This window comes from Caloenas nicobarica, chromosome Z, assembly GCF_036013445.1.
Source record: "Caloenas nicobarica isolate bCalNic1 chromosome Z, bCalNic1.hap1, whole genome shotgun sequence".
Lineage (NCBI taxonomy): Eukaryota > Metazoa > Chordata > Aves > Columbiformes > Columbidae > Caloenas > Caloenas nicobarica.
This window is the reverse complement of record NC_088284.1, coordinates 23,397,118-23,416,166: the sequence shown is the minus strand read 5'-3', so window position 1 is coordinate 23,416,166 and position 19,049 is coordinate 23,397,118. Positions and strand designations below refer to the sequence as shown.

Genomic DNA, 19,049 nt, shown 5'->3' with positions numbered 1-19,049 from the left:
CAGTCTCAATTTGATGCTTGATTTTATTTTATATCCAGACACATCTCATGGGTTTTTGTTGACTCCCACTTTTCCATTTCTCAATGCCTAAACCCCACTGCTTTAGCCGATTAGTTTTAGTTTACGAAATTATAGGGAAGATGGGTCTGCAAAGAGAAGGGCTCTCCAGTGGAGATGTTGCTTGAGAAGAGCCTTTCACCCTGATCGGCGGGGCGAGGAGGGGATGGCTCACGGTCCCACCGTGCTCCCACCCAGGGCTGCACTGAGCACAACAGAGCATTGTTTCTCTCCTACCAAATCAGTGAACTGTGACTGAAAAGAGGAGATCAAACAGAACAAAGAAATAGCCCAACTGTGCTTACCGTACCACTGCCCTGCTACCAATGCCACCTACTGCTCGATTTACATTGGACTTAAATGGTCTAAGAGTCAGTTTAATTGGTTAGACAGGCTGCCAGATTGCTCCTCTAATTCCACAGATACAGACCTTGTGTTTATATGCACAAATACCTAAAAAAATACAGTTATGCAGCTAAGCAAATAGGCCTGTCCCCTCCATGTTATCAAAATACAACCTTCTTATCAGAAACCAAGTGTAAACACAATAGCCAACTTTTACTTTCATTCTTAACATTCTTTCTTCTGCACAGAATCTCATCACATATTACTTGCATCTCAGAAAACAAAAACATCATTAAAAAGAATGCCAGTTACATTAATAAAATTGTTTGAAATTTTAATTGAGATCTATGTTCGTTTTGCAACAGTTTCTCAAATGCTATGATGAAACACAATCATTTTGAGCGAGACTAAATAAAAGCACAAATCCCAGGAAACAATTCTACATTTGGAGAAAACTGAATAGAAAAGCCTGATTTTAACTAAGAGCATTAGGGAAAATCCTTACAAAAATTCCTCCTTTCAGTTAAGGCTTTGAAAAGAAAGCTTTTCAGAAGTGTGGAGCACCTCTAATTTCAAGGCAATAATTGAGAATTAGATGTCCTTAGCATCCTTGAACATAGAGCTAGACAATTATTTTCTAAACAAATCCAACTTTAAAGAGCTAATAATCTTATTAAAAATTAGATTGATTCTTACCACTGGCAGCTTGCCCTGTAATTGCCAGTCACTCAGTTGTTCTTAGTTTATTGGATGAAACAAATAATGCACCATTTCATGGTTGGTATTGTTTTATTGTCTAATATTCATTAAGTTATTTACACTCCTACTTTTCAATCCGCAGTTTAGCACTCATACCTATGGCTTTTACTTTTATGTTTAGCACAACATATTTCTGTCAAGTGTCAGAATGTCATTTCAAACAAAGAGGAACCCGATACCATATAGACAAGTCTCTATATTTATGGTTAAACATATCCAATATAAAAAATGATCATTTATAAAAGAAAAGTCTGCTGGTAGCTTTCTTCCAGCTCTTGTTTACCACAGATTCTACTGAGCTTTTCTTATTTCAAAGTGTCCTTTTTAGAGTGCCCTGCTGCCTACATGTGGAATCTGTTTCTGTTTCCTCCCTCAGCCCCCCACCTCTACATTAAATGGAAAAAAAAAAAAAATCAGTAGCTGACATTTTAAAGCTAAAATATAAAGCGCTATAACATTACCTACATTGCCTTTTACTGAACTAGGTTCTTGAACACTCTAGGAACTTTGTGGAAATTTAACCAGTCAGTGCTGACAAGGCACAGGATTTTTGTGCTCAGAGACCTCCAGCAACAATATTTTTTCCCCAACCCGAAAGTTAGGGACTACTGTAGGATACAGCAAACGGATCAATCCGAAAATTCACAGATGCCAAACTGCCACTTAAAATAGAACCGATGAGACTTTACTGATTCTTTTGCCACAGACACCCTGCAAATCTATAACAAGAGTTTGCTTCTCACAAGGGCAAAACAGGTCAAGTTACTCTTACATACAGCCCAGGTGTAACAATGGCACAAGCTATTCATTTTAAAATCCTCACAAAGCTGTCCATGTCTGTGGTATTTTCTGTTCCACGGTATTACATGAATGTGAAAGTTATTTTTCACATATGTGAGAAGTTCAGTTGTACATGAAGAAAACTAATTTTGGTCCACTTGTCCAGCTTCCTAAGGACAGCATATTGGAAAGGTGACCACTGATGGTTCACAAACCAATGCAAAAGTTAACAAAAATAATCTGCTATTTCATTCCTAAACCTGCACTGTGTCATTATTTGTCCTAGTCATCCACCTTTTCATTCTGCATGTCCACTAATTGTTGAGGTTTTAAGTCTTCAGCTTGTTCATGATCTTCCTTAACTGCATGATCTACTTGATCAGGTTCCTTTTCTTCTGCTTCTCCTTGATCAACACTTTCATATTCTACTTGTTCAAGGTCTGTTCCATCTACAAGTTCTGCCTGTACTTCTTCCATCTGTATTTGATTTACATGTTCAACATGTAACTGCTCCACATGAACTTCAGCACCTTGTTCAGTCTGAATGTGTTCCACTTCCAAGTAACGAATTTGCACCTGTTCTTGAAGTTCCTCCATCTGCGTGCCTTTCACTTGATTGTCCTGTATGAGATCCTGATGCATCTGTTCCACAGTAACCTGTGCAGGATCTACTTGTACCTGAATTACTGGTAGGACATGGACTTGTTCCACTTGTTCTATTATAGTCATTGATGTTACTGGTTCATTTTCCACTGGAAGAACCTCTTCTGTCACTACTTGTTCTGAAATATTGTGCATTTCTTTGAGATGCCTTCTCAGCTCACTGCCTCGCATAAACCACAAATCACATAGAGTACAGTGGTTGGGTTTGTCACCGGTGTGTATTACCAAGTGATCTTTGAATTGATCCCAGCTGTTAAACACACTGTTACAAACCTGAAACAGAAGATACTGTATGTTAAACAGTGCCAACAGAAATACGACAAAGTATAGTGCCTATTTCAGATCATGGCTTCGCATAGTGTAGTTTCTTGCTACTTGGATTAAAAAAACATATACGTTAGAAGTAAAATCTGAGAAGTCAGCTTCAGATGAACAGAAGACCTGACATTTATTTATTTTTGAGAAACAATGTGCTACTTTTGAGTTGCGCACACACAGAATACCTACAAAATTTATGAATCAATACAGCATTTCAAAGTTTTCTTATTTTAACCTTACATGAAATTCACATACAGTATCATGCCCCAATAAATGTCTGGTGCTAGAGTTTTGAGTGAAAAGCTATTTATGTAATAATACTGTATAATAAAAGTGCAATACAAACTGTCCTGTTACTGAAGTTCTAGATGCAGTACTACTAGCCAACTTTTCCTTGTCACCTTTCATTTGCTCATGGCATCATGAGGTTTACCTCACTAGACTTCTTAAAATACTAACCTTACAGATAAACACTCAGAATTACTTAGTCATACCTAAAGGTAATGACTATTGGTAATGCCCAAGCATATAATTATTGCTCTTGCCACATGGAGCCTAATTCAGTACTCCACACATACACTGAAGAGCACCAAAAGTGCTCAACAAGGAGGCATCATTTTCCTTTCACCTCTTTGTTCAGTGAGCCAAGATTATTTACTGAACACTACTTAGTTTTAGTTCTAAGGAGAGAAAAATTCAAGAAAAATTTATCCAAGAACTGCTGTAGTTTCTGTAAGCTGAAGAAACACTAATCCACAATCACAACATCTGTGAGAGGGTGTGGTATCAATATAGAAAGTGAAAGCTATGATACAAAGTGAGTAGACCAAAGGATCACAAAGACAAAACAGTATGTTCCATGAAGCTCTCTTGTACAACTTTGTGCTATACAGTAATTCTCACATTCAGAACAAAGTAATCTTTAAGACAAAGGTATGCTCCCAAGAATCAGCTTTAGACTGGCATTACAACTAAATGATGCAACAGCATCAGTGAAACTTCTGGTTAAATTATTTGATTAGCAACACAAAATGAATTAATCTCTTGCAGTATTCAATGCTTTCTGTGAATAAGATCACTCTTTCTTTTGGAACAAATAAAGCCGATATCCAGTAGATTTCTTCACTACACAACCCAACTTAACCTCAAACCACAGCCATTCTGTGAACTGAATAAGGTGAGCGCCTTAAAGGACGAGAAACGGAGAGGAAGCGGGGGAGAGGAAAGTGGAAAAAAAGAAGCGTGTTCATATTTGAGACTGTCACAGCAGTGAGGCAGCAACTGGCATTTAAAAATGCTACAACCAGCCTAAGCTCTTGTATTTTCTAGCTTTTCAGAGTCAGCTTTTAAATGCTAAGCAAGATTTATCTAAACAGCTTTTCAAATGTCAGTTACATATAGTTACTGAGCAAGTACCCTAGCTGTCCATCTACTGTATTTATACTTGCTTAAAAGACATTACAGATTGCCATTTTAAATTGGAATGACTTTCCAGGCAAAGTCAAGATATTTGGTATCAAACGAAAGAATAATAAAATAAGAAATAAAATAGTACTTTTTATTTTGGACTTTAGGGAAGCATGCTCACAAGCTGTAAAGGCCTAGGTCAGTGCATCAATAACCTTGAAAAGGAAGCAGAAAGATCAGTAAAATGCAGATGAACAATTACATACCCGTAAGAGTCTGATTGTAAGAATTATGAGGCTCCATATCAATAATTCCATATTTTCAATGGAACTACTTAGATATAAAAATTTATCTGCATGTTTGGTTTAATTCAATCCTTATATTTAATTTACTAAAAGTAGTTCTTGGTGATATAAGCCCACTCTCGTTGCCTTTCCTGCTTAGTACAGGAAGCAGGTATTTAACTTCAGGCTCTGCTACTTCCATTACCCACCTGACATTCGTACAGCTTTTTTCTTCCCTTTTTAGCTCCAGCTCCAGACTGACAGGCTGTCAGGTGACATTTGAGAGTGCTATTCCTAGCAAAACGTTCATGGCAGTTTGGACATTCAAATGGTTTTTCACCTGTTAAGACAGATACAGGGATTTGTAAGTGTTTAAAACCAGGCAGTTCTCTGTCAGCTCTTTCTTCTTCCTCTCTCTTGTGTAGGATGATATATACACCGTAAAGACATGGCCAACTGGGAAATTCTAAAGAAGATAAAGACATTATATGTAAACTCAATTTATGTAAATAAAAGAAAAAAACCTCACGGGGAGTCATAACTCTCATTCAGATACAAGACAATGTAACAATAAGCAGTGCCATTTAAGATACATTTAGGTTTTTATGGAAGTTACATTACTACTCTTCTGAAATATCTTAAGAAAAAATAGCACATATTTCTCTCTTTTCATCTGATAATATTTACAATTAAGGACCCAACATTAGTAAATATATGAAGTGACATATTAAAGAAGGAAATATTTAAATAACAGAGTTTTGTTTTCAAGAACAAGAACTGCTTATGCTTGAGAGCTGAAACTGAGCTCCAGAAAAGAAGTTGGCAAGGAATGACCATACAGTAACAATGCATCGGTATTAAAACAAACAAACGACACCCCCTCCCCCCAAAATACAGTGAAGAGAAAGCACAGAGGAACATAAATGGGCACAAGCAAGATAAAATTTCCTTTCAGTTTGGCCACTTAATTTCCAACCTGATACCAAACACAGAAGCCAGCTAGGGACAACAGCAGGGGAGGCTGTAAACAGGTCGCTTTTTCTTTTTAATCCGAAATAGTATATTGTTGGTACTGTCACCAAGTAGTAACAAAGAACAACTGGTGTCTCTGTTTACTAATTTAATCATGCACAAACACAATGAAATTCAAGGAAATGAAAGTATAAAAAATTAGGAACAGGGTGTTTATTCTAAAAGTCTGATATTAATTATTAATCTGTGGAGGTGGTGACATCAACATCACTACTGAAACAGCTTAATGAACTCCAAAAGAGGCTGAGACATTTCAGCGAATAACAAAAGAATCTGCACTACCTAGTATAAAGGCCTGCATTTTCAGGAATGCAATAATTAGTGACTACTAACATAGAAGCCAATAAACCCATATTTTCAGAAATAAAGATATTCTGAAGTTCCTAATCAGCTTTTCAAAAGAAATTCACAAGTAGCCTATAATTTTCACTTACACACCTAAACGCTACAGAAAAATGTTAAATGGTGGGACTATTCCCCTTCATGGTTACGAAATGCTATGTTTTTGGAGACTGTGTACAGGTAATGCAGAGGATGCTGAACTGCCATCAGTCTTGCAGGTCAAAAATCAAGGACTTGGCACATCCTGGCACAGTGCAAATCAACACTGTGACCTGGGCTACACCAGTCACAGCACAGGTCGAAAACAGAGAGAGCATGCCCGCTGTCTTCTCCTTCTCTGAGAAACACACTGGCGAGCTGGGGGCTCAACTGCCCTGCTAAAGGTGACCACTTGCTTCTCCTACCCCACTACGAGTTGAGTCTCATCTGAGTGAGATTTTATGACAGAGGCTTTGGGCCTGATCTAATGATATCTGTTTTCCCTTTATGAGAATGGATGAGATTCCATTTGCCAACCCTAACAAACTCACAGGATGGAAATTCTGACCAGAGATAGTTCAATATTGTGCTAGTCCTTTATAATCCTACAGTCACAGGAAGGAGACTCCCCTAAATAAATATTTTTTATCCCAAAGAAATCTGTAACAACTATCACAGTGACTTTTATTTGCTTAATATGTAAGGAATACCAGGGAATCCAACCATAACCATAAAGCTACTGTATCATTATTTAGGTTGGGTTTGGAGAGAAATAGTAAACCTAGTTATTTTTTTTTTCCACTAAAAGCAAGCATTTATCAAATTAACTAATTGGGATCATTTATTCAAGGTATGTAAACAGAGTCCATTTATTCACTCCTATGGAGGATGCTATTTGCAGTTCAAAGTATACTTCCTGTAAAACATATTTTAGGCTTACCAAGAATGGCAAAGACTATGATTAACTTTTTGTAAGAAGTTTGTCTACAAATTACTTCAGTTACAGAGTTTTTGGACAAGAGGACAGACAAGATTAATTTAGCTGCTTGGAGCACATCACAACTCATTCACTTCCACCTTCACTCATGTGAGCGCACACACGTGCTGTCCATAAAAGGAAAAAAAAAAGAAAAAAAAATCAAGAAGGCCTAACTTTCAGAAATACTTAGCAGTCAAAATTGCCAGTAAAATCAGAGGGAATCAAAGCTATTCAGTGTCTATTTCTGCTAGGGAATATAAGCTTTGCAAAACATCAGGATCAGATCAGCATACTAAGAGCAGTAGCTTCATTTTAAGATTGATTTCTGTGTGAGGAAATTGCTTTTCCTGTGCAAGACAAATTAGAGCTATTGAACTCGATGGATACACATTATTTAAGTGCAGCTTTGCGGAATTTCTGTCCTGTGCTACTTAAAATTGGCAAGTGAAATCTCATCCATCCTCATGCAGGGGAAAAATATACTAATTACATGAGACCAAACCTCCTCCCTCTTTATAAATTCTGGAGATGACTGTTAATACTTTCAGAGTTAAATGATATGCAAGACATTTTTGAGGTACTTTTTCAGAGACTTGGAAGCTGCTTAGGGCACTGTAAGCGTGAGTCAGAAACTCCATATATCTTTTTCCTATATTTTATTGAGACAAAGATAATACCCATTGGGAATGTCAAATTCCTACATCAAAAAGAATTACCAACATTGATAAAGTGCCTATTTCTGCTCCAATTGCTACTTTCATGTTATTGCTGGTGTTGTGAAGAACCAGCAAAAAGATCAAATACTTCGTAGGACATTTTCCCTCAGGCCTTTTAATTTCATTTTAGCATTCAACCAGTGCTATACAGAATTCAGACCTTACAAAGCTTTTGGCTGAATGGGTCAGTTTTTCCGCTGACCTCAGGAGACCACAGTTAGATGCTAGTATCCATTTTGATTTTAATCTTAAGGCTTTTGAAAATGCTAAACCCAAAGTAAATAGGTTCCATGCATTACACTTGTTGTATCAATATATTTAGAAAGTATTCTGTACCTCCTGTGATATGCTAAGTTGCTTTGCCCCAAAATCCTTTGTTGCAACAGCAATCAACGTATTGTGACATTTGGGTTACTCTGTTAATCTGCCACAAACTTTTACCTGAAAAGACTTTTGTTAAGTAGCTTGTATTTGGATGGCTCGTAATGGAGAAACACTCCCTGCTTCACAGGTAATAAGGATTTGCCAAAGACTGTTTATAAATAGAACTTTGGAGCTGCTATTCAGAATAGACTGGACACTGCCATATATAGTCAGCAGTCTCATACGTGGATACCAAGAAATTAAAATTAAAAGGCTTTAACAATGGTAAGAAGTTGTGAAAGAAATAGGGCTGCTACCCTCCATTGGATTCTTACTGATGACTCATGATTGACATATTAACCAAAACCATCTGGAAGATCAGGACCACGTTTATTTTACATTCAGAGTTATCTGTATAATGATCAGTACCTGTTCAGATAGTAGACTTTTCAATAGAGATGACAAAGTAGCATCTTAACCTTCCATAATATAAAGAAGAAAGAAGCAGCACAAACCACTTTGTACTCAAAAGATGCTATCCAGATTTCAGAGAGGCAGATTTCACAGTAAAAAAAGCATACTATAGTCACTAGAAATGTTTTGCTGTGTTAATTAACAAAGAAAAATAAAATCATAGATGAGATGTCAAGAGCAAGGGTGAAACTTTCAAAACAAGATGATACAAGAAAACTTTTAGGAAGTATTTTATGCCTAATGCATTAAAAGGCATTTGCTCAGAAGTTTTGTTAGACAAAGCCCTCTAAACTGTATTCCACTGAGAAGCTCACAGTTGAGGTCATATTTCAACAGAAACATGTGCTAGTGGAACCGTGAAAATAAAAGTAGCTCCTCAGTTTAGTACTTTTGAGGAAGCAAACATGCTTTAAGAAAAGATTTTGAAAAAATCTTCGAGATTTAAGAGACTTGAGAGAGAAGCTTCATTCATGCTTTCTGGTTTTAGGTGCCTATTTGTAACCATGTGATTCCCTGAAATGTTTACATCAATGGAAAACAAAACAAATGAACAAACAAAAAGACAAACCAGCACTTTAACTGTAAATAGAAGCCAGGTATTTCTAGCACCGAGGACTCAGGTGTTCTCTTCAGCATATTCTCTATTTCCCCGAAACATGCAAAAACCCAAAATGCTAGAGCCAAGCCACAAGGACAGGACTACCACAGTGCTCTTACCTGTGTGCTTCCGGAGGTGCTCTTTAAAATGTCCAAAGTGATCAAACTGCTTATCACAGTACTGGCATATATGTATTTTTTTGCCAGGTCTTTGCTTCTTGCTGGCACCACCTTCATCAAGGTGGTAACAGGTGAGGTGCTGTTTCAAAGCACTTTCTCGTAGATACCTTTTATTGCATATGTCACACTTGTAACTCTCAGTAGAATGTGTTTTCATGTGTTCCTTAAAATGGTAAAACAATTTAAACGAACGGTTACATATCTCACAGTGGAATAAATTGTTCATGTGTGACAGCTGAAGTTCCACAATTTCAATACCTTCTACCTGTTTGCACGACGGATCAGTTGCACTATCACCTTCTTGGATCTGGCATTTTCTCTCTCCCTGACGATACTTGCTGGTGATGTCTGCCAGAAGAGCCAGAGCAGATTCATCTGACGTACCCGTTGTCTGGATGTACTTTATGGATTGCTCTGCAGAAGCTACTTCTTCAAGTATTTCAATGCTGTCATCTTCCACTTCAATTGTCCCTTCAGCAATCTCAACCTCAATTTCAACAGGCTCTGATTCTGCAGACGGCAGTGTTTCTGTGATAACATTAGAGGTTTCAGCTATCTTCCGCTTTTTTGGTTTATTTTTACCTTGTGCTTGATTTGATTCTAAAGTTGATGAATTTTCTTTGTTCCTGTAAAACATTTGCATAAGCATGGTTAAGATCCATAAGCACTGACATAATAATTCCTGCCTAATACTGAGCTTATGCATCCAACACTCTCTAGCTGTTTCTCAAAAAAGCTGAGCAATGAATGACCACATAATCTATGTGCCTCTCAGAAGCTAATTTGTCCTTAATCTATACTCCTTAGAGCTGTAAAACAGCATGGTTAAACCTGCAGAGCCTTTGACATAAGGCTACTAAGGTGTTTTAAATTGCTCTACTTGAATGACACAAAGCACCTGTCAAGAAGAAAGGCCACTTAACCTAATGACATAGGTTTATCTAAGAAACTTGTGAAATACTGTACTTGGAAATAAAACTTCTCCATAGGAAGGAGTTCTTTGGCCTGCATATTCAGAAATTAGGTTCAAGTCCTTCCTACACTATTCACCTTTTAAGCTCTGGAATGTCTGCAGTTGCCTGCAGGGCTTACAGTTTCTTAGAAAACACTACATCTGTGAAGTCACACAAGGATTATGAGAACATCTCATACTTCAGGAAAGCACACAGCTAACACCTGAGGTAGAAATAAAAGCTACTGGGACATGGAAAGAATATTCTAGTTTAATTTTCTGGGCTTAAACCCAAACCCCAGCTCTGCTCTGTTCTGCCTGCATCATACACACAGAACCTACTTCCTCCAAGATGTCAGAGATAGCGTGCCATCCCAAACACAGACAGAGCTGAGTGGGACGATGCTTTCCAGTCATACCCTCAAGATCACCCGCAGCACTCATGTGCTGGAGGTTTTACTACTGATTATCACTTTCGAAAATGAGTGGCTATGCTCCCCTCAAATCAGGCTGACAAGAGTAAGATGTGCTTTTACCTTCTTCTGCAGCCCGATTTATCCCCTAATGTAACCCGTTCCCTATCACTTTCATGTTTTCTAGTAACAGGAGACATAAGGCTTCACCCAGTATCTGTAAATCATATGTTAGAGATGTGTGGCTAATGATCTAATGCAGGATACAGCTTATTAAATGTTACCTTACTCTATTGAGACACAGGAAGACAGAGCAGCTGAACTTACAGTTTCATCTAGCCTGAATTTCTGACATCTAGAAGGTGACAGTTACTTTGCATATTACTGCAAGGATCTCCAGGATCATGTACCAAAAGACCTTGACCACATTGTGTGAAACTTTAAATGGGGATACACACATACAATACAACTGCACATTAAGGAATAACAGCTGATTGTTTTCTTTCTAGCCTAGATCATACAACGTGCAACTCTTTGATGCACTATACAAATACTTAGTTTCTGAAACCTGCCCATTTCAGTCAAAGCTCTGACTGGGGCAATGTATTGTAATTCTTCCCCCTCTTACTGTGGAAGAGAAAACAAGAGACTGATAGTGGTACCCAAGTTTGTCTTTCCAACAAAAACCAAATACACCCTCCCACAAAAAAAATCCTTTCAAAAACGTATGAACAACGGAAATAACTCTAAGAATAGACTGGCTTGTGTGTGTGTTTGTTAAGCAAAACATTTGTTTCCTCGTAACGTGAGAATTATGGTGTGTACTGGTGATGTATAACCAACAAACTGCATAACATCATGCAACAGTGGTAAATAACTTCAGGCTGAAGAATTTAGCTTGATGGATAGATCTGAATCCTGATTCAACAGTTCTATCAGTCTACACTGACTCAAAGTGATATAAATTAGAGCATACTTTTTCAATTTCAAGTTTCTTTTCAATTTCTTAAGCAGACAACTAAGGTCTGCTCTTTTTTACCTTCACATTATCACCGTACACTCAGCTGTCAATTAGGTGTGGGCAGTCAGATAGCAGAGACCTGGTATTAGTTACCAGAAAGTCACAGCCCTACATTGTCTGCAATGTTTACTAGCTATGTTAGTTGTCATCGAGGTACAGCCTGAAGTGTGTGACGCTAAATTTTTAGCCTGCATAATTCTGACCTGTATCTTACAGTAGAAGAGTATATGGTGCCACATAAGTTTAGGAGGTTCCAGGATAAGGAACAGCACTGAAAAATACAGGGAGCCAGCTGTTATAAAAAGATTCTTGTGACTCTGCCTTTCAGCATTGGGAAGAAAAAGAGGCCTATGTGCTTACCTGATTTCAAGTGCTTTGATTGCTTCTAACATCTGTAGATACTCAGCTGCTTTCCAAACATCATTTGCCTCTTCCTCACCTTGGACCATTAGTTTTGCTGTATAGGTGAACTCAATTAGATGACGAAATGCCATGTTACTTACACCTGTATACAGGCAAGAAAAAGAGCATTTCCTTTTAGCAGTTTCTCAGTCTCATCTATCTGATGAATCTTGCATACTTGGCTGCTCATCATTTTGCTCACAGTACTGTAGCTGCCAGTTTCATAAACACAACACCCTTAGAAGACTCATGTTGGAATAAAAAGTCTGCTATACATGTGAATCTGGAACAATTACAGTTATGCCATGACAAAGATTAAAGGAACGATAAGATGGACAAAAAGCTGTTTGAATAATAAAAAGTATAGATTTAAACATAAAAATACGATCTCTTTCTCAAGAGACCTTGGAGCGGCAAGTCACTGAAGGCTGAAATATTGCTCCAGTAATTTGCTCCCTGGCTATGCTGTTCTTGCATCCCAGCCAAGGCATCTGCTGTTGGCCATCACTGGCAGCCTTTTTGATCTGATCAGAATGGCTGTTATCAGGGAAAAGATTGTATGTCACACTGCTAGTCCTAAAAACATACAGGGTCTGCCTGACCCCCATTAACCATGTATTGAGTGGAAGACTAAAAAAAAGAAAAATAAAAAAGAAACAAACAAGGAAAAACCCACCCACAGAACCTCACACTTTCTCTTCCAAAAAAACTATTTCAACATGGCTCTTTTTCTTTTTTTTCTTTTTTTTTTTTTTTGCGGAGGGCGGGGGGCGGGTAGGGGGTAAATTTTTTTCCAGTGGTGTTAGCTGCCTCAGAACCACTCAAGAGCTGCTATCCAGAACGCTAATTGACATGAACAAGTACGTATGTAAGCCTGTACCAAGGATACTCCATTCATTTCCAGCTTGGAGACACAACTCTGAAGTTTTTTATTTGCACAGATCAGATTACCTTCAATCTCCACCAAAGGTTCCTGAGTGAAATCTTGGAAGAATTTATAGAAGAACTGGCTACAGGCAGCAAGAACAGCCTTATGAGCTTTGAAATGGTGACCTACAATGAGAGACAAAAATTTTGGTTTAGGATAACACCTTCCTCACTCATAGTGTAGAAGAAGTGCAGATGCGGAAAAGAGACCACCCAGTGTACAAATCTATTCCAGCAGCATAGAGTCCTTTAGCATGCCTCCTTGTAACATGGGATACTACTGCAACTAGCCTGTTCCATCTCACGCAGACCCTTGTTGACATAACCGACCTTGCCGAAGCTCTGCAACTCAGCTGGAGGACTCACTCACTCTAGTGTTTCTCTTCTCAGATTTAAGCTGTGGGAAATTCCTAGGCAAACTTTCTCCTGTTTTGGCCTCAGCTCTCTGATTTTATCCAGATTCTCCTTGCTTTTGCTGCTCTTACAGACTGATGTATTTTATCACCACTTCTGACAGCATAACTGCAGAACAGCAGCAGTTGTGCTGTTTTGTTCCTGTTTTCCAGACTCTGTACTCCCCATCACCGTGTCACGCTCTCCCTGGCACAGGCACGAACATTCATAAGGCTCCATGGGACAGAGGTAGGAGAAGTAACATGGATTAGAACTACACAGCTGCACACAAAAACATTCAGGATAAGTTTTGTGAAAGCACTGCCAATGAAACTATGGCAATTCCTGAAGAGTAACTTTTATTTCGTTTGCTTACTTTTTTTCTAATCCAGACTCTGTAGGACCCTTTTCCTTCAAAAGAGTTCTTGCTATCCTTTTAAAGATCAGGTGTTACTCCTTTAGCTAAATCTGCCCTAGTAGACACTGCCTATCTTCCTTAAGTCCTCGTCTGTTCTAAGACATGTTTGGGATAAGAAGCGATCTTAGGTTATCTACCAGACACCACCTTTTCTAAGGTGATAATAAGCACTTATACCTCTGTCAGACTTTTAAACTAATACTTATGTCCATAGAACACACACAGAAAAGTGAATGCTTCTACCCTATTCTAACTACATATTAGTAGGCAGAGAAGCAAGAAATAAATATTATTTCAAGATTTTTTTTTAAATTTTTTTTCCGCAATATTTGTACAAGTCCTCTGCATGCAAACAGTCAGCTCAAGTTTGGGAGAAATATTTTAACAATGTTTCAGAAATCCTTAGGCAAGGTGTTAAATACAGCACAGCAGTTTCAGAGTGAGCTTCTAACTAAAAATATTTAGACCCTTGTTTGAAAAGCAGAAGCAAAGTTATTAATCACTGCTGGAGACTGTTCACCCTGAGATTTTAAATGAAACTCTGCATGCAGCTAGCACACTGGTACAGAACCAAGAATTTGTCAGCAGCCCAGTTTGACAGCTGACCTGTGACAAGCCCAACAGCTTTCAAGCACAGCTTTCAGAATTCTCTATATAACAACTGGTTCTTAGGCCTGTACGTACCATCGACAATCAGAGTGATATCTGTAAACTGGTCCTGCTCACGTTGTTCATTCAGTCTATCCAAAATAACTTTATAGTGCTCAGGGAATTCCTGGATACATTCCATCGTTTCTTCGGCTTCCATGGCAAAAGGACTAGACTGCAAAAAATGTGGTATGAGCATAAGGATAATGTGCCACTCAGTAAATACTATGCACAGTTAGGTTAGTATACAAACATGAACTTACTTGCATATTTCAGGGACTACAAAATAAATGGAAACACTAAACTGTCTTGGTAACAGGTTTACCTGATTTTAGCTGACAGGTAGGAAACAGTAGGGTTAATGATGCAGAATGTTGCCTTATTTATACGCATGAAAAAAACAGTCAAAGTGGTAAGTGTATTTATTTATTCCACAGATTCAGCGGGGACCCACCTCCCTCAAAGCAAATACTGCAGGGATGTAACATCTCCACAGCTAACTATTCAACACCATTACCGCAGCATAATGTCAGAATCTTTATACAGTTACTTCTTGCTATTCTACCAATTCACTTGGTGGAACAACACTTCTTGAAATTTTCATATTTAAGTCACATTTTGCAGCTAGTGAACACAAGATGTTTGCATCCTTTAAATAAGGTTGTAATAAAGCAGCATTTTTCAGCTTCTGAGTATATAGGAGTTGCCAGAGATTTAATGTGCTGTCACACCCAAGAGCAAAGAGCATCTTATTCATCCATCCTACTTACACTTCTCCCCATGCAAAGTGAAATATTCTTAGCCAGCCTCTTGAAAGAGACACATATCCTCATAATCTGATGGCCCTTACTTATACAATAACCATAGCTGGGGGTGGGAGCTGCAGAGGTTCTCAGACCTGAAGTGGTTTAGCAGAACTCTGTGCCTGTGGACGAGACGCAGGTTTTAGTCTGCTGCTTATACAAAAGAACCTCTTGAGAGAGTCCAGGTGCTTCAATGAAAACATTTCACAAACTAACTCCAGGCAAAACTATTTCAGACCTGTGAGGCATCACTCATCTTCAACTGCCACACTCACATGGCTCACACTGAGAATGCCACAGAAATAGCAAAGACAGTTCAAAATCACATTAGAACAGAAACTTTCTTTTCAGAATCTAACTCACTTTGAAGAACGTGTGTTTTCTGACTAGGCCTGACTTAGTCCTGAAGGAATTTAAAACATACTTCTCACTATACTGTTAGTATGGACAAAAGGAAGAAAAGTCAGGAGAGCAGCTGGTATCAAACCAAACATTATTAAAGAGATGGAAATTTCTGGTGTGGCAATGAAGTAGTTTTCTTCAGAGTGTTAGAAGTAACTAGGGAGCAGGTGGTTCCTGACTGCTGGTGCAGATTATTTTTGTATGTGATCGGAACTGGAAGGTCCTGAGCGCAAAACTGTTCCTTACATGTACAGATCACATCTGAGCTGATGCTGCCATACTTGCCGACTCCCCTGTGCATAAATTCTACCTCACAAACACAGGTGTATGGGCTTGGGCTTGAGCAGACACAGAGAGGAAAATTACCCAGTTATTGTAAGACAAAGTTATCTTCTTATGACTAGAAGACCAGAAGTAAATGAAATTGTGGAGTTCCTATTTTCACCACAAAACACACTTTCTTGCATCTCAGAAAAACTGGCCCATGGAGAAGTCATTTTGCCAAGAGCATTAAAAAAAAAAAAAAGAGCAGAAGCAATCACTTATGGAAGTCCAGCTCTACCTGCCATTACTGCTTTGCAAAGCAGACACTGAAATACCCATCAGGGTCTTCAAGGGGACAGAGGAGACAGGCCTGTGAGGGTGAGGGGCAATGTGTGGTGCGAGGGAACAGATGCTACTGCTGCCATCATTGCATCTCATCTGTAACGATGGGTCTAAGACAGAGGAGCAGCAGCTCCTGCCTCTCTTCCATTATCTGGTATTCCACATAAAGCCTCATGTGGGAAGTTGTCAGCTATTTACTTCACTGTTTAATTCTTCTTGGACATTTTTGACACATTAGAAAAGGATAAGATGACTTGCAGTTAGAGGCGTAATTCCTTAGAAGTTACAACAAACAAAATTTTGACCTCCAGCTCTCATGATTTCCACCTACCTAAATGTAATTTACTTCCAAATTCAACGTTTGCAGGGATATCTTACAAAAAAACCCCCAAACCTCAAAACAATAGTGTAACCTCCCCCTACCAAATCTAAGATTTTTTTTTTAAAGTTGTCTTTCTCAGAACACTTACTAAACATGAATAAGAAAACATACAACTTATGATGGTTAGTTTATTGTCATGAATTAACAGAGAACTCGTAAAAAGTGTGAATTTACTGTGTATCTAAATGCAGTTGCAGCACTCATTGGGTATTTTTATTTTAAAAAGTCGGTGATACTGCAGAAAAAAACCCGACAGAACAGCATCCATTAGATAAGAGCATGGCTACTTTGGAGGAAGAAGTGAAAAGTAGACAAGAAAAGTGAGAAGCCATGGAGGGCAGACAGAAGTGATCCAAGTTGCCACTTACGAGTAGCTTCATAGACAAGTGACAGAAACTGGACTGTTTCAGTTGTTTACCTTGATTTTCTTGAAGGACACTGTAAACTACAAACTTAACCCTATTGTAATAGACTCATATTGTAAATTTGTTGATCAAACCGGGTGAACAAAATATGTTGGCATGATTGTCTGGTGGGGGGGCAGGAAATGTAATGGAGTTATGTTGGTGAAGTGTGCTGCGCATGTCCAAGGGAGTGGGGTCGCAGCCTGCGGTGTGGAGGAAAACTATTGCCTTCATCCCGCGACCCCCTAGCAACAGGATGCGCAGCCGCAGAAGGCATCGGACCAAGCCACGCCAGCCTGGAAATCTACCTGGAGACCGGAAAGTTATAGAAGAGGGACTCTGGTGGGGTGGGGTGTGTGCCGTTGGGGGAGCTGAGACTCCCCGGCCGCCCAGTGCTGTTTTGCCTGTTTACTGCTTGCTTAATAAATTCTAATTGGATAATTAAGATTGGCATATGGTTTCGCTTATAACACTTATCGTCTCGTAACACCGGATGCATCTCACATGATGTGCGCAGGACTTGCGGATGTTTCTTTAACTCTCCCTCAATGAAGCCAGCTTATTACTGTCCTTCTGGACTACAGCCAGCACTCTTCGTATTTTAGGAAGCAGACACGTGGTTTCTCCGCCCACGCGGGTCGCGCACAAACGCAGGCGGGCAGCACATCACAGCGGTTCCGACAACCCGAAGGAGCAGCCGAAGCACCCACCAAACTGCCGCCATCTCGCCGTGGCCACCGCGGGAAAGAGGAATCTGAGGGGTGTTCGGCGGGCAACAGTGGTTACACACAACTGAGAGCTTCCCGTGGGCTTTGCTGCCCACTTTTCGTCAAAAGGACCAGCGGCCGGGCCCCCTCAGCCACGGACGCGGCCGCCAGGGGGCGCGCCCCCGCCCCGCAGGCCCCGCCCCCGCCGAAGCCCCGGGCCTCAGCCCTGCGCCCCCCGGCCAGCCGCACCATAGCCGCAGCCACATTGGCGGGCGCTGATGTCAGTCAGCGCCACCCCCGCCAATCGTAAGGCAGCAGCAGAGCCCGCCTTAGGCGGAGGAGCCAATAAGTGCCCGCCGAGTCCCAGGAGCGGGAGAAGGCGGAAGGCCTAGCCAGCACCGAGTGCCCGCTGGGCACGGGCGCTCCCAGAGCGGTGCAGGTGGCCATCGGCGGGTGCGAGTATCCCACCGGGGGCACCCTCGGGGAGGGGACCCGGCCGGTGTCGCCCCGAGCCATGCGCTTGGCTGCGCCGCCGCCTCGTTAGTGCTTATTACGTCATCAAAGCGCGCATTAAATCGATCCCTTTTCAATTCCCGGCCGGGTCGCGCCCCGGCGGCGCGGCGCCCCGCGGGGTGGGAAGGCGGTTCCGCCAGGTACTCACCGCGAGCAGCCCCTCGCCCCGCCGCGCCCGCTCCGCCGGTACCGCTTCCTGCTCCCCCGCACGCTGGAAAGCGGGGCGGCCGCCGGCCAATCGCGACTCGCATTCCCGGCCTGCACCGCGCGGAGGAAGTGACGCCAGGATCACCTTTCACACGACAGGGCGCGCAGGCAGCGGAGGGGCGTGGGCTCGGCGGCGCGGTGCATTCTGGGAGTTGTAGTCTTCCCGCGCGCGACAGCACCGCGCAGCCGCAGAGCGGACGGCGGGGATGGGCGGTGCCGCCGTGAGGCGCCGCCGCCGGGGGCGGGGCCAGGCGGCGGGGCGGGGCCAGGCGGCGGGGCGGGGCCAGGCGGCGGGGCGGGGGGCCCCGGTGCCGCGCAGGGGCGGGCAGTGCTCGGGTGCGGCGGGGCTGCTGCGGGAAGTGGCGCCTCCAGGGGTCGGTTGGTGCCGCCCCGGGCCGGAGCAGTGTCGGGAGCCCCGGCCGCCGCCCCGCCCGGCGGGAGACTTGGCGACGGGAGTGGTTGTCGCGGCCGGTTGGCGGAGGGCGGTGCGGCGGCGGCCTCGGCTGTTCCCTGGCTCCGGGCCGTGACCGGCGAGTGCAATTAAATCCACCATTGAGGTGAAACTCCGTCGTTTTT

General features: G+C 41.3%; 1 protein-coding gene across 2 annotated transcripts; it reads right to left on the bottom strand.

Moving 5' to 3' along the window:
- Positions 1 to 867: 867 nt before the first annotated feature.
- Positions 868 to 18,526, bottom strand: ZNF131 (zinc finger protein 131). Of its 2 annotated transcripts, XM_065656639.1 has the most exons (8): positions 18,415 to 18,498; positions 14,486 to 14,624; positions 13,015 to 13,116; positions 12,022 to 12,166; positions 9,541 to 9,901; positions 9,216 to 9,438; positions 4,823 to 4,953; positions 868 to 2,877 (listed from the first exon to the last, which is right to left on the bottom strand). In XM_065656639.1, the coding sequence occupies exons 2-8, from the start codon at positions 14,607 to 14,609 to the stop codon at positions 2,224 to 2,226; spliced, it is 1,740 nt and encodes a 579-aa protein (XP_065512711.1). In that variant the 5' UTR covers positions 14,610 to 14,624; positions 18,415 to 18,498; the 3' UTR covers positions 868 to 2,223. The 2 variants fall into 2 exon arrangements, with proteins under 2 accessions (XP_065512711.1, XP_065512712.1); XM_065656640.1 differs by having other exon boundaries at positions 9,216 to 9,901; positions 18,415 to 18,526.
- Between the last annotated feature and the right edge of the window lie 523 nt (positions 18,527 to 19,049).

What these genes read in the sequence shown, in the direction of transcription:
- ZNF131 (XM_065656640.1), bottom strand. Translation starts at nt 14,609, where the DNA reads ATGGAAGCCGAAGAAACGATGGAATGTATCCAGGAATTCCCTGAGCAC. An exon ending in ACCTTTGGTGGAGATTGAAG is followed by an intron (nt 12,167 to 13,014) that starts GTAATCTGATCT and finishes GCCTGTATACAG; the next exon opens with GTGTAAGTAACATGGCATTT. An exon ending in ATCAAAGCACTTGAAATCAG is followed by an intron (nt 9,902 to 12,021) that starts GTAAGCACATAG and finishes AATGTTTTACAG; the next exon opens with GAACAAAGAAAATTCATCAA.